At 37.9% G+C, this 25,670-nt stretch overlaps 1 protein-coding gene across 3 annotated transcripts in view; it reads right to left on the reverse strand.

Annotated features, from left to right (window-relative positions):
• Positions 1 to 25,670, reverse strand: part of TBC1D4 (TBC1 domain family member 4) — a 222,589-nt gene that overhangs the window by 15,655 nt on the left and 181,264 nt on the right. For all 3 annotated transcript variants that reach the window (XM_060079856.1, XM_060079857.1, XM_060079859.1), the window contains exons 11-15: positions 15,165 to 15,325; positions 12,911 to 13,120; positions 9,039 to 9,197; positions 4,352 to 4,510; positions 1,752 to 1,996 (exon numbers count right to left, since the gene is read on the reverse strand). In XM_060079856.1, the coding sequence (XP_059935839.1) occupies positions 1,752 to 1,996; positions 4,352 to 4,510; positions 9,039 to 9,197; positions 12,911 to 13,120; positions 15,165 to 15,325 (934 nt within the window). The remainder of the gene's footprint in view (positions 1 to 1,751; positions 1,997 to 4,351; positions 4,511 to 9,038; positions 9,198 to 12,910; positions 13,121 to 15,164; positions 15,326 to 25,670) is intronic.

A 25,670-nucleotide genomic window follows, 5' to 3' on the forward strand; every position in this document is an offset into this window, starting at 1 on the left:
CCATATGCCGCGGAGCGGCTGGGCCCGTGAGCCATGGCCGCTGAGCCTGCGCGTCCGGAGCCTGTGCGTCCGGAGCCTGTGCTCCGCAACGGGGGAGGCCACAACAGTGAGAGGCCCGCATACCGCAAAAAAAAAAAGAACACTGCCCCCAAAGATTCTTAAACATCTTCATTTTCATAATTATAGACAGAAGATATTTCTTGGTATTTGTGGGTCATATTAAATCAATGTATAAATCCAGTTTATATGAATTTTTATGATGACAAATGGATGAGGAATTTTTAAATTGAAAAATGATTGCATTTTTAAAGTGAAAACTGTATCTACCCTTTTATTTATGAACCAAGACCACAAGCTACTCACAAATACTTTTCATTCTTTAATGAAAAGTATTTTAATGATAGATCGCAAACTGTTATTTTTGAAAATCAGACCTATTGAACTCCTTACAAGGGCACCAATGCTTCCTACCTGATATGATACAGTAAACTGTTTAGAAATAAAGTAAAAAATAAAGCCTTCCACAGTCATTACTATTTCACTTGTGGAATGTTTATAGACCTATGCATAGTTATCAACTAGGAATCACTGTATTTGACTTCTGTATCCTGGTGAACACCCTTCATATGAACTCACAGCTAAAACCCAACATTGAGAGCAAAGCCCTATTTCCCTGCCAAAACTTTCATATTGAAGAAGTAATGAAAAATGGAGCAGTCCCTCTCCACTCATCCTTTCAAGAAAATACCACTTACTATAATACTCATAAAGTGAAAACAAAGTCCTGTTTTGTCCATGGATTGGTAAGACTGAAATACTAAATGTAAAAACTGATCATTGGGAATCAGGAAAAAGTATATTTTAAAAGCATTTTAAAAATATTTTAGTTCCTACCTAAAGCATAACATTAGGACTAACTGGGCATCATGCCTATCTCATTTCAAAGGAGGAGAACCCTGACATTCTTCCCTTTAAAGCCTTCCTTTATATTTTTATGACCAAAGGCTTTATATTGCAAGGTAGTGGTTGTTTAAGATAGCATACCTACAGAGAAAATTTAGACTTTTTGTTAGAAAACAATACGTTAAGGAAAGTGAAGTTTAAACTAGAGAGGAGAAATGTGTAAACAGGGAGTTTGAAATAGGTTGAATACAGCCATGGCAGTGAATACCCTACTTAACTGAAAAACCTTAATGGTGCTTCTTCAGAGCATGATAAGAAAAGCAGACTGAAAAAGTACTGACTCTGAACACTTTTTCCTCTATAAGGGCCTATCTGACATTAAGATAAAGCAGGGAAGACACGGAAAGTTCAGCAAGAAGCATGATATAGATACCTGCCGTTTATACACTCAAAGAATAAAACATTATACTTTCAGATTTCAAACAAAATATCTATGACTTTTTTCAACTGACAAGGTAAGGAAAAGTGAATAAAGTTGACTTGATACTTTCTCCAGGTAACTCATAGACTTAGGAAACAGAGACTTAAGTACACACTAGAATGGCTTATTTATTTACTTCAGAAACGAAGGAAAAGTTACTCTGCATATGGATGTCATACACTTAGAGGTTTAGCAACATCGCAAATCCCACACTAAAACCATGAACTAAAACGTGCCTCTACATTTATCCAAGTTCCAAGACAATGGGCCCAAATTTCTTTAAATCTTAACCATAATTTAGAAGAGGGGTCCCGCTAAGATTTCTGGGGAGAGTGTTACACATTCCTTGTGAAGATCTGCCACTCACCTGTAGTGACATCATGTCAGGTCGGTACTGCTTGCGAAAGCCCAGGTCATACATGAGGAATTTCAGCATTTCAAAGGCTTGCTCTTCACTCATGTGCAGAAGCAGGACTCCAGCCACAAAGCTGATCCCCTGACAGTAACCCACTTCTTTGTCCAGCAATGAGTAGGCTTTCAAGAGGTTAAAGAGAGACAGCTGCCCTGCCCCAAGCTGTGCTGAAAAGTAAGGATGAGTAGGAAATGTCCTCCCTGCAGAAGAAAAGAAAAATATTTTTGAGATGTCCTGATGCTTTGGAGACCAGAGTGAAATTGCAATTCAGTGATTTCCAGGAATAAATAAACTCTCTTTTCCAAACCACTGAATGCTGCTCGGAGCACCCCTCTAACTAAGAGTCTTTCTCCCTCTAGCCAGTCCCAAGTCCCACCTGCCAGACCATCACCCCATCTCCATGTATATAACAGGTGAGCAAACATTTGATGCTAACCAGTGCTTCTTTTTAGGAAAAAAATTCCACAAACAAATCAAAGACATATTCAGGAGAGATCCCAGGAGAATAGAATATAAAACTTATTCTGACTATAAATCAAGGCTAGTTCTAAGTTCACATAAAAACTACCTGCTAACTGAAATCAGAATTCTACAGGAGGTATCACATGATTTAGAAAGAAATCTTAGTGGTCCGTAGCAGACTCCTTCCTGCTTTTCTTGTATTATGACACTAGAGGGACTTCCTAGGGTTGTTTTGTTTTACATTCAGCATATTATTCAGGAAATACTTCTTTTTTCAAATAGTTTTGGCTTTCTGTTTCTTAAACTACTTCCATGAGCCACGTAGACCTCTGTTCTTTTTTCAGTATATCCAAAAAGGTCAAGGATAGTGAAGGGTCAAGCTGATTTTAAATAAATTCCCCTCTAAAATTCACCTCTGTGTACAAAATTACCATAGAGACACTTCAGCAAGCAAGTTAGTCCCGGATTTTCTAAAAAGTTGGTACTAAACGCTGAAACAAACCCATCTTCACCACCAAAGCTGTATAGAGTGCTTCGGGACTTTCCTTGTGCCATGAAAATGAAGCGGACGTTAACTTCCTTGTGAAATGATTACTCATGTCACTTAGAGCTTGTAAGAAGGCCAGATTTTTAAGTGTTTTCCACCAGATATGCTTAAAAGTGATTTTTCACCTAGGAACTGATAAGATTAATTCTGCAGAGCAAATAAGGGGAAGATATGAGAATATAACAAGAACACACGGAGGAAACACAGATGGCTACAAGCAAAGTCAAATAAGCAATTTTTTAAATTATCATTTTACTTTCTCACTTAAAATGCTTGCTACAGGAAACTATAAATACACCGTCCATCCGTGACATTAATTCTAGCTCCATTTTTTTCCGACCAGTAATGTGATCTCATCATCTCCTTCTCTTTAAGGATATCTTGACTAGCTCTAAATACGACATCCCAATTTCGAGTCTCATTATCAATTTCCGGTCACAGAACCACAGATCTGCAGAGGTCCCTACGGATTGCTTAGTTCACTATGCTCATTTAAGAGACAGGATTGAAACTCAGAAGCAAAGTAATTTGCCTAAAACTACTGTTCAGTGATAGAATCGGGACAAAAACTGAAGTTTTCAGTTCCTCTGTAAAATTCTCCATTTCAATTCTATTGGGCTCAAAAACTACTAACTGAGTTGGCCTTTTCACAACAAAAGCTGTTTGTCATCTAACAGGAGCAGAGGTCTGTTTTGGCCTGTGATTATTATATATCCTAAAATAAGATGAGCCCGGATAAAAAGTAATCCCTTGTTTTCCCAAATGGGCTCAAATAATGTATCTGGCCACCTTAAATATATCCACCTTTAGGAATACAGATGAAGTAATCCAAATGTCAATGTACAATATTTAATCCAATACGTTAGATATTTTAAATAATAAAATATATTAATTTAGAGGAAAATTAGAGACAATATACTTTTTAAAATCACACCATTTTTACTTTCCATAAGTTACTTGAAATTCAGCTTTTAAAAGGATGACTTTATGATGCTGAGACTGGAAATGCACATAACATTAGGACAGCTAAGTTTTCTTTCATTCTATAAGGATGTATTCATGATTTCCACAACATAACCACATATTGCATTGATTCTTAAAGGTTTACTCAAAAGCTTGTTTTCAGCAATATGTCCAGGAATACTTAGTAGACCTTTGTTAAATTTTCTGGTGCCCCTTTAAACCTATTCTCACCTATTTCAAGACCAGTGTTGACCAAGCTAATAATTATCTATCGCAAACAAAAGTCAGTTGTTCGAAAAACAGGAACTGAGGGCACCCAATAATATGACCTTTACAATGATTCAAATACAAGATTTTTCAGAGGGCAAGTCTGAGGATGAAAACTTCACTTTATATTCAGCCATTTAGGGTATCTTCAACCAGACATAAGGCCAACTTGCCCTCAGGAAAGGACAAAGTCAGCAACTCTGCGGACCAACAGATTGTCTTTATCAAAACCAAAACCAAATAGAAAACCCCCCAAAACTCAACAAAAGGACCTATTATTTACTTTTGTAAATTATAATCAATATGGCAAACGTACCTAAATCCACGAGAATAGCATGCTGCTGAGCCGTGAGCTGCTTTAAAAGCTCTTTATAGGATGTGTCAGGAGGTTGTTGCTTATTAGGCAATCTGTGTCTTAGACGATACTGCAGAGCTAGGAACTGCCAGATTTCTCCTCGTCGACTTTTGGGAACACCTACAGTCAAAGAGATAAGAAAGCAAGGTCTTGAACACTGGAATGAAGGTGCTAAATCACAGTTGATTCACTATGTAATGCTTGAAAATAGGCAGCTCTCCTGTCCTGCGTTCCACCCTATAATCACGCAGTACAATGTGACAGAAGTGACGGAAGCATATTTTGAAAAGTTTAATCCTGTAGCTGGTGTCTTGCAAAAGAAAGCCCTCAAATAACAAGGATAATAACGGCAATATTAACAAGAACAGCGGCCACCACTGACTGAGAACCTAATACAACATTTATTTGAGAACAGTTAGTTTCTGAGCATTGTAATTACAGAAACTGCACCTAATTTATTCACAGGTGCTCAGAAAACAACCTAATGAGGCAGGTAATTACTATTATCTACACTTTACAGATGGCGAAGCTGAGGCAGAAAGAAGCTAAGTAACTTGCCCAAGTTCTCACAGCTAGTGCAGTTTAGAACTCTAGTTTCAGAGGCCAAATTCTGAAATACTGAAATGTATTACTGCCTATTTTCACCTTTTATTTGGCTTGAAGCTGGTAATAAATGCTAATATTCATACTCTGATTTCTAAATAGCTGTCATTAAAAAGTAACTTTGTGGGCTTCCCTGGTGGCACAGTGGTTGAAAGTCCGCCTGCCGATGCAGGGGACGTGGGTTCGTGCCCCGGTCCGGGAAGATCCCACAAGCCACGGAGCGGCTGGGCCCGTGAGCCATGGACGCTGAGCCTGCGCGTCCGGAGCCTGTGCTCCGCAACGGGAGAGGCCACAACAGTGAGAGGCCCGCGTACCTCAAAAAAAAAAAAAAAAAAAAGTAACTTTGTAAAAGAGAATTAAGTAGCATTCTTATACGGTCCACAAGAAAATGAAATAATAAAAATGGTAAGTACACTATGCAGGCAGTGCTCCAGAACATCATTCAGCCTTTGAGAAGAAAATAGCTAGCATAATTGCTATATTCACGTATAATGAAACACTAGCTCCAGTCTGCTTGAAAACCAAAACAAGCAATTCGAAGTATGCTAAAAGTATGGGGTTTTTTTATGCCAAGGGACATGAGGTACAGCACTGGGAGGGACAGAATTCAGTTCTGTACAGTGCAGGCAACTTTATTTCACTGTTTTCAGTCCAAAAAGACTCCAGCTGGGTAGAGAAAGATCTCTTTGGGATGCAATGTCACAGTTTGCAGAAGCTGAAAGTATTATTGTCCAAAAGGCATAACTCAGGCTCACGAACATGAATTCTAAGGCCCTCTACAGGGTATACCTCCAAACTACCTTTTTTTAGTTCCATCACCTTCCATTCCCTGCCACACTAAGTGTATATACTAAGTATCTAGCTATACTCAGTGTGGGACCATAAGAAGCTTATGGTCCTATTATTGAAAATAAATGTTTCCCTTCCAAATATTTCAAACTATATAACAATATTTATTTATAAAATGTCTTATGATGTGGCAATGAATTTAGAGCCACACTAGATGTCAGCTTCAGTACAGGTAATAAGGACACAGTGAAGATAATAGAAACATCATCCTAATGGGAAGAAAAAACGCACAGTGGCTATAATTTAAAATATTTCAGTGCCCTTATGGAACCTGATTCTCTTTTTTTTCTCTATGGATTCAGGCTCATAGTAGGTAGGGAAAATTAGAATGTATAAATAACCCAGAATGTAGGATGTTTTTATCTTCTTGGTTCTTCAAAGGGGTAGCCATGATGAAGCTGATTATTTTTTATTGTATAAAGCCAATTATTTAACACAGATAGTCATCCAAATTACCAGGTGAATCTAGGATGAACTATGTGTGATCAATTGTGCTGGTAAGTCCACTTACTTGAGGACTAATTATTGTTCATTTTGAGAACTTGTATTTAATGGTTTTATCTACTTGGTTATGTAAAGGGTGAAATTTCTTGGCTATCTCTTAGAGTATTGTCTATGATATGAATCATATTCTGGTTTAATGCCTATTCAATAATAATGGTGATTTTCACACTTCCGGTTTCTTGTTCCTACTGTTGCCTTTATGAAATTCCAAGCTCCTCCAGTTGATTGCCTAGTGTACCTCTATTTGTCTTTTTTTTTTTTTGCGGTACGCAGGCCTCTCACTGTTGTGGCCTCTCCCGTTGCGGAGCACACACTCCAGACGCGCAGGCTCAGTGGCCATGGCTCATGGGCCCAGCCGCTCCGCGGCATGTGGGATCTTCCCAGACCGGGGCAAGAACCCGCGTCCCCTGCATCAGCAGGCGGACTCTCAACCACTGCGCCACCAGGGAAGCCCTATTTGTCTTTTAAGGCTGAGCCTGAATACCATTCTTCTGCAGAAACTCTCCCTAACATCTCTAGGAGTAAGAAGTCCCTTTCATATGCTATGTGACTCAGACTGCACCATTACCATATTGGATTACGGTTAGCACCATACTGTATGTTTGTCTAGTTTCCTCACTTAGATGGTGAGCTCCCTGAGAATAGTTAGCATACTTTCATCTCTGTATGATGAAGTCCAAGAATATACCTCTCTACTTATACATTTGTTGAATGAATGAATGATCTCATGCAAAAAGTCATTTTTAGAGGGTAACTTTCATTAGCCCATTAAATGAATCACTGATAACAGGAGAGGGCTGTCTTGTTACCCATCCAGTAACAATTCTACAAAAAAGTAATTCACTTTAATTAAATATTTATTGAGCATCTAACATATAGCAGAGCATAGAGCATGGCACTGAGGATACCTCATCACTGAGAGATGAATAAATCCATTCTCAGGAAAATTAGTCTCATTCATTCATTCAATAAATAACTTATGCAAGATGCTCTCTCAGGTGCGAGGAGTATGGGGGTGGAGTTAGAAAACATGAAACAGATATCCACATAGATACAAAGTTATAAATTATGATAAGCACAATTAAAGGGAAAGAATCATGAGAAAGAATAATAAGACAAAACTAATTTACTGCGGGAGGGGGGCACTCTGAGGAAATGGTATTTGAACTGAGAGCTGAGAGATAATACGGTTCTCCAGGCTGGGAGTGCAGGCAGCAATCACTTCAGGAAGAAGGATGTACGGAGGCCCTGAGAGGGACAGAGAAAGAGGGGGACAAAGGAGGAGGGAGAAGAAGACAAGATGGAAAGGAAAGGAGATGGGAAATGGGGAGAAGGTAGAGAGGGCGCAAGAGGGAGGGTAGGGAGAGCTGCAGCATCCATGCAAGAAATAGCCTGTGCCCAACTGGGACCCAAAGTAGTTACCATCCCTGAAGCACAGGCTACAAGGCAGGGGAGGTTAAAAAGTGAGATGAGGGCTTTCCTGGTGGCACAGTGGTTGAGTGTCTGCCTGCCGATGCAGGGGACACGGGTTCGTGCCCCGGTCCGGGAAGATCCTACATGCCACGGAGCGGCTGGGCCCGTGAGCCATGGACGCTGAGCCTGCGCGTCCGGAGCCTGTGCTCCGCAACGGGAGAGGCCACAACGGTGAGAGGTCTGCATACCGCAAAAAAAAAAAAAAAAAAGAGATGAAAGATGAAGGAAGGAGAGATCATGGAGGGCCTTGGGCATGGTGCTAAGAAGTTTAAACTCTGTTCTATAAGAAATGGGAAGATGAGCACCCCTAAAACATCTTTGAGTCATACCAAAGCACAGTATGCTCTACATCTCACACACATTCTATTAGCCACTATTTTGTCTCCCAAGTAATGCAGTCAGCGAAAATCTCTGGGATTTCCATATCTTCAAGGAAAAAAGAACATGTATCAGGTTTGTAAGTGTAGCATCTTACAAAATTAATTTTAATTTAAACTTAATTGGGCAGCAGTTTCACATTACCATAGTCTTTTAAAACAAGATTCATGATCAGGTTATTTTGGGCACTTTGGGATCTTTATTTATGCAGGTCATAGAGATTCTCATTTTAATACCGTTAATCTGAGTCACAGAAATTGCATCTCAGCAATTGACATATTAGTTTTACTTTTAAATTTAAGATGTTTAAATATCAGTCATTTTATATGACAGAGCAGAAATGCAATAAAAGGCTAAATAAAAGCGTTTTTCTAAAATAAATAAAAGAATAGATGGTAGGAAAACTGATTGCTAATAATATATATCTGTACAAACACATACATGTACATGAATATACACATATATTTATAAATAAACACTTCTGAGCAAATGACAGAAATGAGTCAAGTTTAAAAGCCTGAGATATTTTTACAGATATGATCAAAGATTTGTACTAATGCATGTGATCTTTCCTTGGCAAACAACAACACTGACTTGAAACAGCTGGTGAAGAGGCAAGAAACTGTGTAGAAAAGGTGCCTGCTATCTCCTCAGGGACAGAATATCTCCAATAGTACCATGTGCTTACCAATACAGTCACCAACTACAGACAGAAACAAAGTCCTCTCCTTTTTTTATAGGCAAAGCACGAAGAGAAAATTATGCCTAGGCTGCACGAATCAAACAAATCTCTGAAGCTTTTCAAAAAAGAAAAAAGATTGATTGAGATGATCCAGGATACCTTCTTTAAGAGAAGTATGAATATCTTCCATATCACATCTGATTTTAGTTCTGCAGTTTAACAACTTCTTATCCCAGGTTATTAAGACCTCCTTCTGACATACTCCAACTTCTTCATAATCCAATTTAATTTTTCTGGACTGGAGTTCATCTCTGCTTGCTAAGGAAGACAGAATTTACATAAGACCTATATGCTTTTAAAACACAGTATTTGTAATATTTCATTGCATTTGTAAAACCATACCAAATAACATTTTCTCAAAAAGAAAACTTAAAAAAAAAAACTGAGGATACATGAAAGGTTTCTTAAATTTTGAGTCATTTCATGTAAAAAAAAAAAACAAACAAAAAAAAAAACGAGGAATAACTTCCTAAGGAGGTTTTACTCGGTATGTTACAGATGATAAGTCTTCTAAGCATAAAAAACAAACCATGTTTGAAATATCAATTTTTTGACAAATGTAATAGATAACCACAGAAGTGACAGCTTGCATCATTTTAAACACCATTAAAATGTTAATATTTTATATATGACATATGAGCAAACAATGCCTCATGCTAACCTTGATTTGAGAAATATCTGACCATGATAACATGATACATTTTTATAACTATTTCCAGAGTTACCAATACTGCCCTTAACAACAGTAGGTTATATATTCCTGGGTCCATTTTTAATAACCTTTAAGAGGAAAATTCATTTTTCTGAAGCTAACACTACTTTCATTTTTCAAAATAATACAGAATTTTCTCTCATTTGATGGTCTAAAATCTAAGCCCAGAGTTCATTAAAAGAAATGCTTATAAAACAAACCACTATCTGTACTTGGTCTTTATCTTGAAGAATCGATTCCAAAAGAGGAGAAGGGAGAAAAAAACATGTGAGTGTATTTCTTCTTTTTCATTAGGACCACATTGAACAGGAGCCTCTCAGAGTAATCTGCATCCATTCAAGCTCCAGGGCTCAACCACCTTACCTGCTGCAACACAAATCTTTGTCATGCATCCAAAGTCCTCGACAGCACAAAAACAATAGCAGAATGAGTATTACTCTTTACTTAGTGTTTGAAGCCATTTCAAAAGAATTAAAATATCTTACAATAGACTGCTATTCCAACAGGCCAGTAAAAATGTCTACTTAAAATTCCAGATATAATCAAAAGATAAATCGCACTACAAAAAATTCCTCCTAGATACCACTAGATGGCTTTCTAACAGTCTAGCTTTGCTTCTCGATATTTGCTTTATATTTCTCTATGATCATCAAGTAATTTTTTTAAAGTTAATAACAAATATCATTCTAAATATAATCCTAAATATAACTTTATTAATGATGTTTTTCCACAATGGACAAAGAACAAAATTTCCTCAGATTTTTTTTTCTCCAACCTTCTCTAGATCATTATTCATTTAAAATAATAATAATCATCTGCTATGTGCCAGTCACAGGCCCTGAGGATAAAGTGCTGAGTAAGAGCAGTTAATATTTGCCCTGGTTAACTAGGCAAGAGCAAAGAACCTTGAAGAAATGCTTATCCATTAGATAAATTTTTAACGGGTTAAGGTATTTTTTGTCTTTGTTATTTAAGTACAGAAGTAAATATAGAACCAACAGAGGTTTCTGATCATATATACTAAATGTCACCTCCTCTCTTATTCTGTCAATTTATATAGTCGTATATAAAACACAGAATACACAGAGTCATTTGTATTATCCATTTCCTTATATTAACACATATAGTTGAGAAATACTATGGCATACTGGGAAAAAGCCCAAGAACCATGATAAATAAACTGGAGTTTTAATACTTGTTATGCAAGTACACCACTGTTTGACCTTAGGTTAATTTCCTTAGCCTCCCTAAGCCAGTGACTAACTCAGCTGCAGAATGAAGAATGGAGCTAAATAATCTCTAATCTCCAGTTCAAATAGTCTGATTCTAAAATTATCCATTAATATTTAATATAATATTCTACTGTACATATTCCCAACTGTTAATGAAATACAATTTCATGCTTTAAATGTTTTAAGGGAGTCATAACCATCTTTTTTCAACCTCTTTTTCTGTTTATGCATTAGTTCAAGATATAATCAACTATAAAAAACATAAATTCAATTCCTTTCAAAATCTATGGAAGCTTGAGTAGGCATACCATTGATCACATCAAACTTTTAAAGGCTATGTTAATAACAATTAATTGCATTTTTAACTTGAAAGAAAAGAAGATTTATTTCCTAAGGATGTTTAAAAATCGTATGTACTTTTTCATTCTGCTAAGAACATAGCAATAATATATATAAAAATATAGCTGTTGGACTTCCCTGGTGGTGCAGTGGTTGAGAGTCTGCCTGCTGATGCAGGGGACGCAGGTTCGTGCCTCGGTCCAGGAAGATCCCACATGCCGCGGAGCGGCTGGGCCCGTGAGCCATGGCTGCTGAGCCTGCGCGTCCAGAGCCTGTGCTCCGCAACGGGAGAGGCCACAACGGTGAGAGGCCCGCGTACCACAAAAAAAAAAAAAAGCAGAAGAATATAGCTGTGCCCTAGCAAACTAAAAAAATATTAACAACTTAATTGAGCAATAGGTATAGTAAAAGGAATCTTAAGTCAGATGATGAACACAGAAGTGTGAATATCTGCCTGTACTAAAAAAAGGCTTTTTTTGGAAGACAGCATAATAAAAGCAAGTCAGAGAAAAATCTAGATTATACATTTTCCAATAATCTTAAAAGTCAAAGGCCCACTTAAGCTAAATCTTTCATTTCATAAATGTGAAAAACAAGGCCCTTTTATGTTAATGATTTGCCCAAGAAATGGCATTAATAAATTTTTCAGATTTTGGTACCATCTGAACATCTCCCTGTCTATGATTCTATCAGCACTGGCGTAAATAACATTATTATTTTAAAGTCTGGAAAACACATTCTAAAGCATTTGGTATGCATAAACTTAGCAATAAAGCACTACAAATAGCACAATAGCTGTTATAAATTATCCATTTATAAATTAATGATTTCAATATGATTTTTTTTTTTTTTTTGCGGTACGCGGGCCTCTCACTGTTGTGGCCTCTCCCGTTGCGGAGCACAGGCTCTGGACACACAGGCTCAGGGGCCATGGCTCACAGGCCCAGCCGCTCCACAGCATGTGGGATCTTCCCAGACCGGGGCACGAACCCATGTCCCCTGCATCGGCAGGCGGACTCTCAACCACTGCGCCACCAGGGAAGCCCTCAATATGATTTTTTAAATAGAAAATTTAAAAAACAGTAACAATCCGCAGCGGGGGAGGCCACGGCAGTGAGAGGCCCGCATACCGCAAAAAAAAAAAAAAAAAAAAAAAAAACAGTAACAAAACATAGAAACTTTGATTTGATAATAGGTAATTAGTTGGAATGGATACAATATAATTTATTTGAAATAGGCATATTTATCATATTACGAATACAATTAGCCTGAAATTTGAAAATCATACTCGAAAAGAAGAGAATTTGCTTTTACATATTTAAGGTTTTTTTTAAAGTAATACATGATGATATTAAACTTTCAGTCATATTAAACACATTGACTTCGTTATATACATTCTATTACCTTCTATTATTCTAGCGCCCAAATATACTCAAAGGATGTCTGATGTTTTAAATCTGCTAAACAAAAATGCAAATTTCTTAAGCTGGTCAGCTTCCCATGTCATAACCACCTCACGAAATAGAACTAAACAATTTTAATCAGTAGATATTCTGGTAAAAGTGTGTATACAGTCCGAGAATGAGTTTGAGTGTGTGTGTGAAGCAGGGGCAATAGCATTAACAAACGACACCTTTAGATTATAGTATCATATCATATGATATCATAGCCCTGTTTGAATGGCTAACCTTCAAGCTTCTGGTTTTCTTTTTCCATTCGAAGCAACAGGATTTGTTGGTGTATAGCTTTTCTCCACAAACTCCTCAGTTCCTCCGACTTTTTTCCTTCTTCAGCCTTTTCTGGGTCATCGTCACCAGACACGAATATAAGCAGCGGTTCCTCCTCCATGGGTGGGGCAAGAGGGGACAGTGGCAGCAGCTCACTCGTGTCCAGTCCATCTGCAGAGAAGAAAACAGTGAGAGGCATTCCTAAGTCGTAGCCCAGACTACAGAAGTTCTCTCTGGACTTGACGCTCTCTCCTCCTATATTCCACTTTTAAAGTTGTTCACAAAGCTGCTCTCCCAGTAACTGTCAGTTTCTGGAACTAATGATTTAAGTAAATTCGCTAGACTGAATTCCCCTTCCAGATTTCCCTCTCCTAGTCAAACGAAAGTATATGTAATTTCACCACTTCTCCTTTCTGCATAAAATGACCTATAAGATAGGTGCTCTAAAATGACCTGGGTTTCCCCCAGAGTTCAACACTTCTGCAATTCTTCTGGGCATATTCTCTGTGCAAAACAAAAAGAGTACGTCAGTAAGCATTAGTGACCTCCTAAGGTCTATACCTACCATCAGAATCTGTCAAGAGAAAAGCAGCTGAGTGACTCTGGTCATGGCTCAGCTCAGCACTGCTCATTCCTGCAACACTATAACCCAATTTCCGGAGCTCATTCTCTCCCTCCATTCTAGACCATCTTTTTCACGGTTGCCAATTATTTTCCTATTAACAATCATGATTTTGTGTCTTAAAACATTTCAATGGATGCATATATTCCATAGAACAAAGTCCAAACTCCCGGGAATAGCATGTAGACCGCTTCAGACTTTGACCTCAAGTAACCTTTCCAACTTCTTGTCTCCATCTGCCAACCTCTGCTCTCATGATGCTGAATTTCTCATGACTCCCTGACCCACAATGACTCTAGAGCCTTTCTCGTCCCTTTTTCTGAAAGATGCTTCTCCCAGCAATGAGTTTAAATAAATACATAACTTTTGTGTAAAGCTTTCTTTGACCACCCCAGACAGAGTTACTTTTATCTCTAGAAATGTTTTTTCCTTTTTTTTTTCTTTATTAATTGACCTCGGCCCTTACCCTTATTATTTACTTCCTTAATAAATAATTTTTTAAAAAAAATCTTACTGTATGGATTGAATACTTAGTACATTTGAATTTTGGCTTTCTTGGTTTTAGAACTGCCCTTTAAATACCACTCAGTTTTGATTTGTAGGGCTCTGATCATATTTTCTTCCTTCTAGTTTCTAGGAATACAGTTTTCAGCCTCCAAACATGAAATTTTTCAGTTGTCCTCTAATTCTTTCTCCCTTCCTCCCTCCCTCCCTCCTTTCCTCCCTTCCTTCCTTCTTTTTGCAGGGTGATCAGAGAATATAGTATAAATAACACGATTATCTGGAATTCATTTAAAAATCTTTATAGCCAAGTACATAAATATTTTTTACGACTGCTCCATGTGTGTTGAAAATGAATGAACTTTCTCTATAGGTGGCAAAGTTCTATACAAATATCAGATCAAGCTTGTTTAACTGTGTTTCTCAAATATTATCCATGTTTAATTTCTCTATATTTAATTTTCAGAGAGGAATATGTTAAAATCTCCCATGAGAGTTATTTATTTATTTCTCCCTCAAATTTTGCTTAGTGTTATTTTCTAGCTCTCCAAGCTATATAATTATGAGTGTTCTCACCATTGTTAAATCTTTTTGTTTACTGTTACATTTACTTTGCGCTTTTGGGTATTTTGCTTTAATTTCTTATAGGTCTGATATGCAAAGAGAGCTGCCACTACTCTCTTTTGATTGATGTTTGCCTGGTGTATCTGCATCCACTTTTCTACTGTTAAATATTTCTATGTTACTTTGTTTTATGTGTGACTCTTGTAAAAGAATGTTGCTTTTCTAATAATAAAAAAATCTATGACTTCTTTTCTATCACTATGCTAGTTCCCTATGCATTATGAAGCAGGCCCCAAAACACGTTTTGAAAATTCATTCATTCATCCATTCATCCATCCATTCAACATGATTTGCTGAATGTCTAATAGGTTCTAATGATATCTGACACTTTAACCACTATATCGGATATAAAAAGGGAAGTTGTTTCTCTACTGTAATCACTTAAATCTCTGTGTACACAAAGCATCACATTCCATTCCCTAATTTACAATGCTAGTAAGGGGTAACTGTAGTAAGTATCACACGAACCCTGCTGCTGCATGGCCGAGGGAGATTTGTTCATGGGAGAGGCAACCCTAAGGAAGATGCGCTGCCGCCAGGAAATTCGGCGAGGAGTGACAGGGGTTCCTCCAACGTTCAGGGACTCATTGCTGCAGGTAGACGAGGTCCTTTTTCTCCCCTCTCCATCACTGTAGAAAGCACATAAATATATAACTTGTAAGGGGAACTGCATAACATGATCCTTCACAACAAAATGGCAGCACAAGCCATTCCCAAGTCCTATCACGGGCAAGCACAAGCCACAGGCAACATGGAGTGATGCATCAGCAGGCGCACTGGTCACCCAGGCCACCACATCCTGGGTCAGATGCAGTCCAGGCCACAGCCCAGTCATCAGAAGCTCACCTGTTTCTACTCATTCCATAGTAGCCACCCATTTCAGGTTCTAGCCTGAGCAAAGAAAGTACTTACACAGAGGAGCAAAGGCTGCTTGACTAATGAACTCATGCTTTCCTAAGATTGGCTACACACTAAAATTAGTAGTTATTCTAAACAACGTCAGTGTTTCATAAAAGTGTCTTAAAGAGCTTTTCTTAGAGCTCTTATAGGATGGCTGACAAGATAGCTTCTAGTTGCCTGTAACTGTTAAATCTGTCTCCAGAGTGTTAGCTACTAATAGCTGGATCGTGATAGAAAGTAACCAGAACAAAGGCAGAAGAGTCAACCTTGGGATTATTGTTAGGCGATATATTAAAGAAAAAAGTGTGGCCAAGTGAGATTGGATAGGTTACATTTTAAAACATTAAGCAGATTTCTCTAGAGCAGGACTTCTCAGAGACTATAATATGCTAGCATGCACTGTGATTCTCCAAAGGGATATAGTATACAGAAATTCCCTAACTTACTTAAATTATTTGACCCCAGAATCAACTTCCTTAACTTTTTGGGGGTGGTGAGGTAGGCAGCTGGGTATGTCACATCTTTCTACATTGGTGCTTTGTGAAACAAACATACAGAAAGGCTGGTCTGCTCTAAGAATTTCATTTTCTAGGAAAGAGAACTCTAAATTTTGCTGGGGCTATCTGCAAGAAAAGGTCATTAATTTTAAAAAAGGTCATTATGACTCAAACTTAACTTTTGAGACCAATTACGTTAGCAGCCAAAATACCATGCAATTACTGTTGCTGCTCGTGGTGGGAATATTTTGCACTTTTAAGTTTTAACGTCTCTGAGCTTTCCTGAGAGAATGGTGAAGATAACAATATTTACACATGGTGATACCAACAAGTGAAGGTGTGCCACTTCTGACGGAACCAAGAAGTGTTAGTAGTTAGGGCAGAAAGGAAACTCAGCTAAAAAAGCCACAACCCCACGTACATACTCAGAGGAACTCACTAAGGCGAAGAAAATCAAAAGTCAGAAGAGCAATTCAGCCCTTACCTGTCATCTTTGCATTTACTTTGTGTATCCATAGTCACAGTTATCAGGTAATTCAGTTATTTCTAATCTTGATCTATCTTTCTGGAACTACTGCTTCTAGATTAGCTAAATTAAGTTTAAGAAAGAGACATAGCTTTGAGCTGCTACACAGACAGCAAGTGACATGCTGGATCATGATACTTCAGAAAGTAGCTGATACACACATCCCAATACAGTAAAACCCACTTTGTTATGTATCCTGGATAAAGTTATAACCCTAATATGTGTCCACAGTTCACAGCTTTGCCATACTGAATGAATATATCCACCTTCACTTCCCCTTTGGAAAGCATTAATTCAAGTATTTCGCTTTTGGGAACTACGATTCAAATGTTCTATATACAATAGTTATATCCTAAGAAACAAGCTTAACCTACCCTGTATCTTCGTTTGTGTAACACTATTTCACTGGCAGTTATGTGCTAAATGCCCAACTCAAGGATGTATTTCTAGCTCCTAGTGTAGTAAATGGCTATTAATAGTAAGCATCCAACAAATATCCATGGAATAAATTAATACTGTAAAACCATCAAAAACATTAACTCAGAAGGGTAAGTAAAATGGACAAAAAATATTGGCTAGGCTAACATGTCAGGAATAAATAAAAGATCTACCTTCTTAAAACCCTTTGTCCGTAGTCACAACTTTTTACGTTTTTCTTGCAAAACGTTCTAATAGCTGTTTCCCAAAAGCACAGACTGAGGGGTTGGTGGCATTGGTAGGTATTGATAATGACAATACTGGTAATAAACAACATAAGGCATCTTTTTTCCAGATAGTGAAACAGCTATATAAGGGTATCTAATTTATAATTTAAGCCTAGAAAGCTAAGTGAAATACTTATGTAGAAGTAACTATTTCAATGCCTCACAGGATAAGTGTTCAATAAAAAGTAGTTTCTCTTGACTTTTTAGTACCTCTAACAACAAAAATAGAATAAACCAAACCTAAGGGTTCTGAAACTTTTATATTTTAATGCTGGAATTAAAACATCTTTTCCAATTCAGTGTTAATGACATATCAAGCATTTGGGTAGTACTAAAAGTGAGAAGAACCCATATCATTTTCATTATTGCCTGTAAAATATACAGTTTTGGGGGAAATAGGCTATAAAATTGGTGCATGGTGTACCCTTCCATTAGCCCAATATTACAGATTTGAGAATTTCATAACATCTAAATCTTTAAATCCTGTAATCTAAATAAATTGCCAAATGATGCATTTTCTTCATATGTCTGGAATTTAATGGCCAGTAACAAGCCAAAAATTAGCTGTCAAAATATAAGATAATGCTGCACTAAAAGGAAGTAGTTACATAACAGACCATTGACCCTTTATCATGTACTAGAAAACGACATCCTGAAAAAGCAGTTTGGTGGACAAGATAAGGCAAAAGCTGCCCTGCTGGGCTTCCCTGGTGGCGCAGTGGTTGAGGGTCCGCCTGCTGATGCAGGGGACACGGGTTCGTGCCCCGGTCCGGGAAGATCCCACATGCCGCGGAGCGGCTGGGCCCGTGAGCCATGGCCGCTGAGCCTGCGCGTCGGGAGCCTGTGCTCCTCAACGGGAGAGGCCACAACAGTGAGAGGCCCGCGTACCGCAAAAAAAAAGAAAAAAAAAAAAAAAAAAGCTGCCCTGCTTCATCTAGTAAGAGAAATATGTATTCCAAAGTCAGGGTCCAGATAAGGGTTTCAACAGTCAGTGCATCTATGCAACTTACAACAATTTACTTTTTGATTTACATTTAATCAGCAACCTGACATTCCTAAGGCAGTAATTTTAAGAATCAAAACCAAGTGAAACACTTCTGTGCATCAAAATTCTTACATCTCACATTGGAAACTTTACTGGGCTGAGGGGGGAAACTTTTTGTTTTGTTTGTTTTTTGCTTTCTTACTACCACAGTAGTTTTCACTTCAACTTCTCCTTTAACTAATCCTAGGCAAGCAAAATGTCCACCTTTTGAGTAAAAATGAAAACAAAACAACGTGTGGCATTTATGACAGTAATAATAAAGCAAATACAAAAAGACATACTATGTGCCAGGCATTATTCAAAGCATTTTACAAGTATGAACTCATTTCTACCTCACAGCAACCCTATGGGGTAGATGGCACTACAATTCCCATTTTTAGTGAGGAAATTGAGGCAGAAAGAAGCTAAGTAATTTGCCCACAGTCTCTGGAATATAAGTAGAAGAGTCACGATTCAAACCCAGGCAGTCCAGAATACAGACACTTAGGCTCTGTACTGTATGCACTATGTCAATGTAAATACTCTTTGCATTAGTTCAGACAAAGCTCTATTGGTTCATAAAACTAAAGCTGTCAGGACTCACAGGATCCCCCGCATTTCTAGTGAAAAAAAAATCAGTGTCTGATTAGCATTAAGTCTTTAGGTCAGTATTTCTCCTTCCATTTCTTAATGGAAGAATGTCATTTATTTTAGCAGAGAAATAACTTCAGAGTATTATTACATTACGTGTTCATTTATGTAAATGTCTCACTTTGTTTTCTTTGCTTTTGAAATCATTGCATTCCAAAATGTAAACACTTTTTTATTTTTAAATAGGAAGATCAAATCAAAACCATATTAATATATATACCAGCATACATTGGTAAATTAATTATCTTTACATTTTTTAAATGATGAAGCAAATAAGAACCATTACCTTATTTTTTCAAATAATCTTTTCCCTCCTTCTTTTGTATTTTGGAATATCAATACGTGCATTATAAAATTGTTTACCGCTCTGCAGGAGACCCTCCAACACAAGCAGTCTATGGCAGAAGTTCTTGCTAAAAAGGAAGAGCTAGCAGATCGTCTAGAAAAGGCCAATGAAGAAGCCATTGCTAGTGCTATTGCTGAAGAGGAACAGTTAACTAGAGAAATTGAAGCTGAAGAAAACAATGATATCAGTATTGAAACTGACAATGACAGTGATTTTTCTGTGAGCTTTTAGAATTTTTATTCTCTGGGTGATTGAGACTTATACGATAAACAATAGCAAGTCTTTTTTTAAGCACTTTACCATTACTAAGTGTTTTTATATATAATGCAATTGACACGTTGGAAGTTGTTTTCTCATTTTATAAATCAAGAAAATGAGTCTCAGAGCCAGCATGGGCAGTGGAAGTGTATCTTTCTGTGGTATGTCTATGGATTGGAACGATGTCCTTGCAGATTATGAAGCTCGTGAATCTTGGCGCCAAAATACATCCTGGGGGGATATTGTAGAGGAGGAACCTGCTAGACCTCCAGGACATGGAATTCACATGCATGAAAAACTTTCCTCACCATCTCGTAAAAGAACAATTGCAGACTCTAAGAAGAAACATGAAGAAAAACAAATGAAAGCACAGCAGCTAAGGGAAAAGTTACGCGAAGAGAAAACATTAAAGCTTCAGAAATTGTTAGAAAGGGAGAAAGATGTCCGGAAGTGGAAAGAAGAGTTACTAGACCAACGACGTAGGATGATGGAAGAGAAATTACTTCATGCTGAATTTAAACGAGAGGTGCAGTTATAAGCAATTGTTAAAAAAGCACAAGAGGAAGAAGCTAAGGTATAACTTAGGTGCTTTGAACGTTGAATTAGTTACTTGAGAACTTTTTCTGTTGTTACACGAGAAGCTAATGTTTATCAAATGTTTATCCTGTGCCAGAATAACAGTATTTTTACATGCTCATTTGTTACTTATTATGTGCAATATCGTATTCTTACAATAATCCTATGAGATATGTATTATTTTTTACAGGTTTAATGAAGTATAATTCACAGACAATAAATAGCACATATGTGAAGCATCAATTTGTTAAGTTTTGACATATATATTCCTGAAACCATCAGTACAATGAAAATAATAAACAATTCCATCACCCTCAAAAGTTTCTTTATACCTCTTTGTAATTCATTCCTTCCTCCAACTCTGTTACCACGCAATTGCTGATCTGCTTTTTGTCACTATGGATGTTAGCATTTTCCAGAATTTTATATGAATGGAATCATGGAGTATGTACTCTTTCTTCTGGCATCTTTCATTCAGCATAGTTGTTTTGAATTTTATCCATGCTGTTGTGTATCATTTCCTTTTCATTGCTGAGAAGTATACCATTGTGTAGAAATACCATAGTTTGTTAATCCAGTCACTTGTTGATGGACATTTGTTTTCATTCCAGTTTTTGGCTGTTATAGATATAGCTGCTGTGTAAATTCGTATACAAGTCTTTGTGCAGATGTGTGCTTTCATTTTCTCTGGTAAATACCTGAGATTGGCAGAGTCTTATGATAGGTTTAACTTTTAAAGAAACACTTTATATACTCTTACCAACAGTGGATGAGAGTTCTAGTTAGCCACATTCTCACCAACACTTGACATGGTTACATACTATAATTCTAACCATTCCATATTAGTCTTTATGTATAGTGTCTGATGGTTTTAATTTGCTTTTTGAACATCTTTTCATGTGTGTACTTCCCATCTGTAGCTCTTATTTGGTACAGTGTTTGTTCAAATATCTTTGTTCATTTTTTAAAGTTAGGTTGTTTGGTTATTAGTCAAACAGTTCTCTTTTTCAGCTTTTTTGAGATGTAATTGACAAATAAAATAGATATTTACATGGTGATTTGATATACAAAAAAAATAAAAATAAAAATAATAAAATTGTTTCCCAAGAGACATATCCAGGAAAAGTATTCTGTGCCAGCATTACCTCTATGAAAATTTGTTAAATTAAAAATTAATAACTAGGAAGGAAATACTACATAGAGAATGTCCATCTATTTTTGTATTGGTATATTCTATATATACTTTCTATTACCAGTCACCAATTAATCAAGAACCACAATCCATGAACAGAAATGAGAGCTTTATAAGGGAAGAAAAAAAATCCTCTACTATGTGTATCACGGTGTAAGCTGGGAGGCACTTCCAAGTCCTTCTGGACACAGCATCTATCAAAAGCTACAGATATGATATGAACCTTCCCACAGAGCTTCAAGATAACTTTTTAATATATCCTTGACCAAGCAGTTATAACCTTCAGCTATTACACTAACATTACACTTCTTATATTAACACAGAATTTTTAATGCATACTTACTTGCCTGCTTTAATAAAAATTAATTCCAATAACAATGACCCTGGACATGGCACAGAATGAAGGTGTTTTAGTGACCACGCACAGGGACTCAACTTTAAGAAGGATGCAGTCATGTTTTATTTCCCACCAGGGCAACATACACACTTTTCACAGAGGTAAATAAACTCTTAGGCCAGGACCAGTTTTACATGGCACTGTTCTGCGGGGCAGAAGCCCCCATCTCCCAACCCCCTTATTAGCACCCATCTAAAACTACGAGTATCATGAAGTCCAAATAAATGTCTACAAGCTGATTGAATCTATATCTAAATCACAATGTATTACACTCAAGATAGAAACAAAACTTGATTAATGGCATAGCAACCATTTAACAGAAATCTGAAAAGGCTTTCTCTCTGTAAATACCTCAAGAAAGGTTACATGGAACAGCACAGTGTAGAAACTTGAGTTTCTTCCACAGGACCCATAGTACAATTTAACTCATAATTGCTTTAGGTGGACTAATAGTTTATCTAAGCCCTGGCTTCACCTGGGTACAAATCTGTCATCCTATGGAAAATCTTTACTAATTAAATAAAACTGAGAATGAGCTATTAGTGGAAACTAATATATAGCATCTGAGCTGAGTCAAAAGTGATAGATTAATCAATGGGTAAAACAAAAAAAGAACAAGAACAAAGAATTTTATTTCCTAAACTCTACACTGAATGCAAAACAATTTAATTAAGTTTTTTGCATTGGAAGTTAAAATATATCTGGGTAGCTCATTTGTGTACTCACATCCTTATAACCTAAAGTTATGAAAATGACTTCAAGCAAGATATTAAACCTCCTTGGGGCTTAGTCTAACCCTATCTAAAATAAGGAAATTATGGGCCAGATGACTCCTAAGATAATACACAGAACTAATTCTATGTTTGTAGTAGAACCTAGAAAGACACACAGTAAAGCCTAACATTTCTGTTGGGCTTTAAAATGTAGATAAGAAATTATTATTGAAATGGTCTTACACCCAACCATCAAAAAAATGTAAGTCAATTACAAGTCTCAAAAAAGTCACTTTTTATCTTATCAATGTGGCCAAAATAATTTTTTTCCTTTGAATATCTCATTCTAGTCCAATCTTTGATACCGGATTTTACTCCCACTAGAAAGAAATCTAAATGTCAGTGGCCCCAAACAGGAAGATGGGGATATCTGTTTTCCATTGGGTTTGTGATATGAGCAAAGCATAGAAACTAGAACAAAGTAAAGAATAATCATTTTCAGTTAAGTTGTTCAGCAGTGATTCTGGATATTTACCACAAAAAGCATATGGGTCAAGAGGAAGAAATGTCATCACAGATGTGGTCAGACTTCCATAATGAGGAAGTAGGTGTTTTCCTGTGTCCAGCCAGTGGGAGGTCTGGAAGGCCTCAGCAATGTGTCAAAGTAACCAATGTGTCAGGAATTAAGATGATGAACAGAAATAAACTAATAATTCTCTTCAGTGAAAACCAGATTCGATTTTATGAGTATGTTTCTTTTAGGGTTCTGATTTCTGCATCTTCTTGGGATTTGAAATAAACTCCTCTAATGTACATATGTACCTCCAAACTAGCAAATTAACTTCTATTAGTTCAAAATTTTAATTAGTTTTTTTTTTTTTTTTTTTTTTTTGCGGTATGTAGGCCTCTCACTGTTGTGGCCTCTCCCGTTGCGGAGCACAGGCTCCGGACGCGCAAGCTCAGCGGCCATGGCTCACGGGCCCAGCCGCTCCGCGGCATGTGGGATCCTCCTGGACCGGGGCACGAACCCGTGTCCCCTGCATCGGCAGGCGGACTCTCAACCACTGCGCCACCAGGGAAGCCCTTTAATTCGTTTTTTTTGTTTGTTTTTTTTTTTTTTTTTTGTGGTACGCGGGCCTCCCACTGTTGTGGCCTCTCCCGTTGCGGAGCACAGGCTCCGGACGCGCAGGCCCAGCAGCCATGGCTCACGGGCCCAGCCGCTCCGCGGCATGTGGGATCCTCCCAGACCGGGGCACAAACCCGTGTCCCCTGCATCGGCAGGCGGACTCTCAACCACTGCGCCACCAGGGAAGCCCTTTAATTCGTTTTTGATTGAAGGCCACAGCACCGTCCTAAAGAACTCAACATGCAATAGACTAGGAACAGGATTTCTATTTGCAATCAACCTTTTATATGATCATTCATGATCTTTGATTACACCAGGCATCACATTTCCCCTACTATATACCCTTCACAGCACTGGAAGGATGGCATGCATTCAGGAGACAGCCAAAACTGATTTTTAAATTAATGGTGATAATCAGTTGGAAGAATTAATAAATTTTTAAACAAAAATATTAGGCCTCTAATCACCTTGATTCTAAAGCAGTGTCCCGTCTAGTACAACAGGAAAACAAGGAACGACATTAGCACAGAGGAAGAGAGATGTCCCAAACCAGGATTTAGAATAAAAAGGCATTCCCGTAAGACATGAATAAAGCACAGATAATTTCAATAATGTACCATAATGAGTGATTACACTATTTTTCTCAGTGAATATGAGAGAACTATACAACCAAAACTACCACGAAGTACTTACCAGCAAAAATCTATTTTCTCATTGAAAAGTTTTATAAGCAGAAGTAATGACTATCATTTGACCAATGAATTTCAATATAAATATTTTTAAAATATAGGCTTAAAAGCTAAGAAGCAATAAGGAGGAACAAAGATGTTTTTTTATAAACAAAGATGTTTATAAAAGGATATATTATATTTGATAGATATAAATATATAAATATAAATATATAAATTATATAAATATACCATCTCATCATACACAATTATATTTTAGCTAATACACAATGAAATAACATTAAATTTTTAAGAATTAATTTGAAGGTAAAACAAAACATATGTGTACTCCCTTTCCTTTAGCATCTCAGTGCTGTGCAAATGAACCTACTAATCAATAAATCATGATGTTAAAAATATCTTGGCTTCTTTTTCTCAGCCTGCTTAAAAACAATAATCTACATGTTTTTAATAATTCAGGATCGTGGTCCTGGAGAAGAATGCCTAACCTGAATTTAAAATTTCAAATTAACATGCTCTTTAAATAGTATTTGTTAGCCTATGTGCTAACCTACCATATACCTTACTTGACTATGAATATTTAGAGATCCACCCTATGCATCTAATAAGATATGAGTTACCCAAGTGAAAAGAAAATACCTGGTGTGGGAAGACACCCAGTTAGCATCTCCCCACAACTAGGGCACCTGCCGGCCACTGGTAGGGGATTCTGATGCCCAAGGAGACAGGAGGAACCCCAAAGTGAACTGGTAGGACGAAGGGGGACTGAGGGGCAGGAGAAGTGGAGGCCAGACAGGATCGGCACCCCTGAAGCTGGGGAGATCAGGAGAGGAGGCGGGAGAGACTCTCAGGGAAGAGCAGGAAAAGAGCGGAGGGCAATTCCCTCACCCACTTGGGCCAGGGAGCCTGCTGAGCTGCCAAGCTGGTACCCCTCATCCAAAGCCCCATCCAGGCCACGTGGGTCCTGGAGGCATAGGAGGGAGGCCGGGGAGATCAGGAGAGGAGGCGGGAGGGGCCCTCCAGGAGGAATGGGAGAGGAGTGGAGAGGTTAATTGCCCCGCCCACTCGGGCCAGGGGAGACTGCTGAGCTCCCAGGCTGGTCCTCTGCCCTCCAAGGCCCCCCAGCCCGGCCGAATTGGTCCTGGGGGCTTAGAAGGGAGGCCAGGGAGATCAGGAGAGGCAGGTGGGAGGAGCCCTCCGGGAGAAGTGGGAGAGGAGAGGAGAGCGTTTGCCCTGCCTACTTGAACCCAGGAAGCCTGCTGAGCTCCCAGGTGAGGTCCCCTGCCCCCTGAGACCAGGGCTGGGGGTCACGCCTGGGCCCCTTCTGTTCCTTGAGCCTAAGCCCCACCCCCCACAGCCGCCAGGGCCTTTTCCA

This window comes from Mesoplodon densirostris, chromosome 17 (genome assembly GCF_025265405.1).
Source record: "Mesoplodon densirostris isolate mMesDen1 chromosome 17, mMesDen1 primary haplotype, whole genome shotgun sequence".
In the NCBI taxonomy this organism is placed as follows: Eukaryota; Metazoa; Chordata; class Mammalia; order Artiodactyla; family Ziphiidae; genus Mesoplodon; species Mesoplodon densirostris.